Source organism: Dipodomys ordii, unplaced genomic scaffold (genome assembly GCF_000151885.1).
Source record: "Dipodomys ordii isolate 6190 unplaced genomic scaffold, Dord_2.0 Scaffold108, whole genome shotgun sequence".
Lineage (NCBI taxonomy): Eukaryota > Metazoa > Chordata > Mammalia > Rodentia > Heteromyidae > Dipodomys > Dipodomys ordii.
Window position 1 is genome coordinate 1,117,008 of NW_012267324.1, and position 5,728 is coordinate 1,122,735.

The window sequence follows — 5,728 nt, forward strand, 5'->3', positions numbered from 1 at the left end:
AGCCTCTACGTGCCGGCGGGTTGGCCCTGAGGAGACCTCGGGTGTTTCTTGGGGTGCGGGTGGGCACAGCGGGGCCCACTGTCCTCAGCGAGGCCGGGTTTGCGGGGAGACTTCCACCGTCCACGGCCTGGCCCCTCAGCCGGGGCCGCTCCGTGCAGCCGCCAGGGAACCCCAGAACTCGCCCGCGCCCCCCAATGCCAGACTCCTGGGGGCCACATTCTGACAGTTTGTGTTTATGGGGGGGTAGGGGGCTGTTGTCTTCCCTGACACAGCTTTTGCCGTCTTCAGAATGTTCTAGATTATATATTTTTAAATTTATTTTTGTCGGTGGTGGGTCTTGAACTCGGCCTGGGCGCTGTCCCTCAGCTCTTCAGCTCATGGCGAGCTCTCTACCACTTGAGCCACAGCGCCACTTCCGGTTTTCTGGTGGAGTATTCGAGATAAGAGTCTCACAACCTTTCCTGCCTAGGCTGGTTTTGAACCGTGATCCTCAGATCTCAGCCTCCTGAGTAGCCGGGATGACAGGTGTGAGCCACTGGTGCCTGGCTTTGGCCCACATTGATTCACTCATTTGTATTTTTTGTTTTTTGTTTTGGGTCCAGTCGTGGGGCCTGAACTCTGGGCCTGGGCGCTGTCCCTCAGCTCTTCAGCTCAAGGCTAGCGCTCTACCACTTGAGCCACAGCGCCACTTCTGGCTTTTTTCTTTTTTGCTTATGTGGTGCTGAGGAATCGAACCCAGGGCCTCCAGCATGCAAGGCAAGCGCTCTGCCACGGAGCCACCTTCCCAGCCCCCGATTCACGCATTTGTTACATGGCATCTGGGCCGTTTCCATAACTTCGCATTGGTGGATGCCCACGAGCAGTATGGCTGGAACATAGGGGACGTCTATGCTTAATTTTTTTTTGTGTCAAGTAGAATACAAGAGCTGAATAAATCAATAAAACTTCATCAGAGAGAGTCAGTGATGGTCTATTTCAAGCATAGGATACTTGTCACACTTTGAAGATGAAGCTGGTGAAATATACTCAGATAATTCTACACCAATATAAGAAATCATGAATACAGTGTTCCTACACAACCCCTATGAAGTGATCAAATGACCAAACTTACAGCTTTTGTCCATTGAGGGAAGGCATAGGAAGCTGATATTGTGAAATGATCTCAGAATGTTTCCCAAAGTCTCATATTTCCCAGGTAAACATTTAGCTTCAGAAGCTGTTTAAAAGTACCCAGACCAGGGCTGGGAAGGTGGCTCAGTGGTAGAGCACTTGCCTTGCATAAGGTATGAGGCCCTGGGTTCGATTCCTCAGCACCACATTAGCAAAAAGAAAAAAGCCGGAAGTGGGGCTGTGGCTCAAGTGGTAGAGCGCTAGCCTTGAGCTGAAGAGCTGAGGGACAGCGCCCAGGCCCAGAGTTCAGGCCCATGACTGGACCCCCCCCACCCCAAAAAAAGTGCCCAGACCAGTTGCTCCCAGTTGCTGTCTTAGCGACTCAGGAGTCTGAGATCTAAGGATGATAGTTTAAAGCCAGCCTGGGCAGGAAAGTCTGTGAGATGTTTATTTGTAATTAACTATCAATAAGCCAGAAGTGGCACTGTGGCTCAAGTGGTAGAGTGCCAGTAAAAGCTCAAGGACAGTGCCCAGGTCCCGAATTCAAGCCCCAGGACTAGCAACAAAACAAATCCCCAAAACATTTCCAAAGCAGCGTCAGATTGACTATTTTAGAGCCTGGATAAGCGTGTGATGATTGGCACAGAGTAAATGTTTGTGGGACTCACCATCATGTGACTCTCTCCTGATCTACATCTCTGTCTCAAGTACTGTGATTTTTCCTCTTACTAATGTATCTGGGATGTTTTAGGAGCCAGTAACCATTAAAGATGTGGCCCTAAACTTCACCATGGAAGAGTGGGCTCTGTTGGACGCTTCCCAAAGGAAACTCTATGGAAATGTGACTTCAGAAATGTACAGGAACTTGGCCTCTATAGGTAAACATGGCATCATTTCCTCATTTATTCTGAGAACTGCTTTCGTGCTTACCTGTGCTTTTGCATGAGTGGAATATGGCAAAGGCATAGGTAGGGTAGTTGGAAACATGTGGCATGATCTCACTGCACTACAAAGAAATCTAATTTGTTTTTTTGTGTGTTTTTTTTCCCCCCTAAAATGTGGAAGGGATCAGTGATTTCTCTATATCTGTATTTTAGAAATAAAAGAAGAAGAAAATACTGAAGGTGGCTACAGAAATCGCAAGAGAATTGTAAGGTAACTTAGACCAACAACAAAATGAAATGTACATCAGATACCATGGAGTAATAGTAAATTTCCGAATGAAGTAAACAGTACTAACTGTCTGCTACAAATGGAATTAATCCAGGAATTCCTTTGAAACAATACAAGTTGAGCATCCAACTTAGAAAAATTAAAATCTGAAATATTACCCAAATTGTGAACTTACATAGCAGTATTATGGCACAAGATGCCCCAATTTTTCCTTTTTGTGTCCTGGAGCTTGGGAGATGGGCACTGTTCCTGATCTTTTGTACACAAAGCTAGCATGCTGTCATTTAAGCCTCAGCTCTACGTCCAGCTTTTTCATGGTTTTTGGAGATAAGGGACTTGTACTTTGCTATTTGTGCTGGCTTGGAACTGCTATCCTCAAGACTCAGCATCTGAGTTGCTAGGATGACAATTTTGAGCCACTAGCCGCCATCCTTTTATTCATTTTCCAAATACACTTTTTTTTTTTTGTGTGTGTGTGTGTGTGTCCGGTCGTGAGGCCTGAACTCTGGGCCTGGGCACTGTCTCTCAGCTCTTCAGCTCAAGGCTAATGTTCTACCACTTGAGCCACAGCACCACTTCTGGCTTTTTTCTTTTTTGCTTATGTGGTGCTGAGAAATCAAACCCAGGGCCTCAAGGCATGCAAGGCAAGCGCTCTACCACTGAGCCACCTTCCCAGCCCTCCAAATACACTTTTATCTTCAAGTAGTTGTACAAAGGAGTTGCCATTCAACAATGCAGATTATGTATACAGTGCATCTTGAACAAGATGCCCTTTTCAATGGGTAATCAAATGTTACCAGACATTGCCAAGCATTTGTTATCAGGCATTTAGAAAAGGTCAATGAAGGCTGTATATGGACTAGGAGCTATTCCTCTATACTTAATCTCCTATGGCATCAATCCCCAGCATTGACTATAAGTTCCTAGTAACTACTTGAGTTGTTCACCGGTGCCCCAGGAGCTTATGCCACTAATCCAGCTACTCTGGGGGCTGTGATCTAAGGATCACAGTTCAGAGGAAAGTCCTGGAGATTCTTATCTCCATTTAATCACCAAAAAGGCTTAAGTGTACAGGGTGGAATTTGAGCAAAACAAAGTTAAGGAACAGCATCCAGCCCCTGAGCATCAGAAAAGGAAGAAGAAAAAAATGAACACTGTTGGTGGAAATAACCTGACTTCAAGCTTGTGTATTTTCAGGTTCTGCATGGTGCACAACTTTTTGTTTGTTCTCTTGATGTATCCTGGAGGGGATTTGAAGGGACAATTAGTAAATCATTCATCAATAACATTGTGGTAATCTTTTTTTAAATTCTTTCCAGAACTGCCAAGGTAGAGAAACTTTGTGAAGAGACAGGAGATATTCCTTGTGGAGAATCCTTCCAGCAGGTCCCTGATTGTTCTGTGAACAGGAGCCTTCTTCCTGGAATAACATCATCTAATAAGCATGCCTTTGAAGAAAGCATGCAAAGACGTTCACCCACAAATGATCCCTGCCAAGTTCACACTGGACACAAAGCCTCTGAGAACCCAAAAGATGGAGATTTGTGTCCTAAGTCTAAGGGATGTCGCAATCCCTCCAGGAAGTTGCAGGGCCGTGAAATCACGGAAAGAAATCGCATCATCAAGAAGCCCTATCGATGTGAGCAATGTAGTAAAGCTTATGCCTCCTCTAGTGGCCTTCTGTATCATCAAACATTTCACACCGGTGTGAAATCCTACAGGTGTGAGCAATGTGGCAAAGCATTCCCTTGTTCCAATGCCCTTCGGATTCATGAAAGAACTCACACTGGAGAGAAACCTTATGTGTGCAAGCAGTGTGGCAGGACCTTCACCACTTACGGAAACCTGCAAGGCCATACGAGAACTCACACTGGAGAGAAACCTTATGTGTGCAAGCAGTGTGAGAGAGCCTTTGCCTTTCTTGTTTCCCTTCGAGGACATGAAAGAACTCACAGTGGAGAGAATCCTTTTCGGTGTGAGCAGTGTGGGAAAGCCTTCTGTTCCCTCTCTTACCTTCAGCAGCACAGAAGACTCCACACAGGCGAGAAGCCCTATGCATGTAAGCAATGTGAGAAAGTCTTCACTTTTCCCAATTCCCTTCGAAAGCATAAAAAAATTCACACCAAAGAGCCCCCTTATACATGTAAGCAATGTGGGAAGACGTTTGCTACTTCTGCGAGCCTGCGAAGTCATAAAGGAACTCACATCCAAGGGAAGCCTTACGTGTGTGGGCAATGCGAGAAAGCCTTCGCCTTTGTCAGTGGCCTTCAGCAACACAAGAGGACTCACAGTGGAGAGAGAGTCTCTCGGTGCAAGCGCTGTGAGAAATCCTTCTCTTCTCCTTACTACCTTCAAGAGCATGAGAGAATACACACAAAAGAGAGGCCCTATGCGTGTAAGCGCTGTGAGAAAGCCTTCACTTTCTCCAGCTCCCTTCGAAGACATGAAAGAACTCACACTGCAGAGTGACCCTGTGTGTGTGTGCGATTTGGGTAGTAGTCAGGAATTCTTGTGTGTTTTGAACCCATGAAAGAGCCCACACTGTATGGATGAAAGGAGAACATGAGAAAGTGTTTTCTTGGTCCAGTGCCATTCGATCCATGAAAGAATCTGCGCCGGAGAGAGACCCTGTGGATGTGAACAATGTGGGAAAGCATTCACTTGGTCTGTTGTCCTTCGAAACCATGAAAGAGTACACACCAGCTAGAAACTGTCTTTGTATGGTCTTGTGTGAATGCCTCCAGTCACTAGTTTTCTTCAGATGCATGGATTAGCTCCTATTAAAGAGAAGTTCCATGCATCTAAGCAGTGTGGACAAGCATTCACGCGACTCAGTGCCCTGTGAATCCATGAACTCATGGAGAGGGCCACTTCGTCAATCTGATGTCCTTCCGTGAAAAACTCATGCTAGAGAGAAGCCCTTCTCATGTCAACAATGAGAAAGCCTTTACATTCTCCTTTTCCAAACACATGCAAGAATTCACAAGAAACCATATCGATGTAAGCACTATGAGAAGGTCTTCTGTTACCCCTCTTCCCTTAAACACCATAAACGCACCTGCAGAGAGACCCTAAGGATGTAAGCAATGAGGGGAAGCATTAAACAAAGACCTGTTTTTCTGAGCACTTGCTTTCTATCAAAAATATCTTGGCTTCTTGAAAGTAAAGAAATAAAGGATCTGTTTTTCCCCTGAGGTCTTAATAAACTTGCAAACAAAATGTAGGCCTGGGTCCTTCATTATACTTTGTGGTTAATTTCATGATTAAGATACAACTTACTTAACTGAGCATGGTAAATAAAGTATTCTTGAAATAATGATGTCTGAGATTGATGCTTAAAAATTAATCAAAGGTACTGGGAAGGTGGCTCAGTGGTAGAGCGCTTGCCTTGCACACATTAGGCCCTGGGTTTGATTTCTCAGCACCACATAAACAGAACAAGCCA

The 5,728-nt window shown here is 45.4% G+C and overlaps 1 protein-coding gene across 2 annotated transcripts in view; it reads left to right on the top strand.

Moving 5' to 3' along the window:
- Window positions 1-5,500, top strand: part of LOC105994767 (zinc finger protein 14-like) — a 19,926-nt gene extending 14,426 nt beyond the window's left edge. For both annotated transcript variants that reach the window (XM_013028408.1, XM_013028409.1), the window contains exons 2-4: window positions 1,862-1,988; window positions 2,208-2,265; window positions 3,603-5,500. In XM_013028408.1, coding sequence (XP_012883862.1) covers window positions 1,862-1,988; window positions 2,208-2,265; window positions 3,603-4,752 — 1,335 coding nt within the window. In that variant the 3' untranslated portion in view covers window positions 4,753-5,500. The remainder of the gene's footprint in view (window positions 1-1,861; window positions 1,989-2,207; window positions 2,266-3,602) is intronic.
- The last annotated feature ends 228 nt before the right edge of the window (window positions 5,501-5,728 follow it).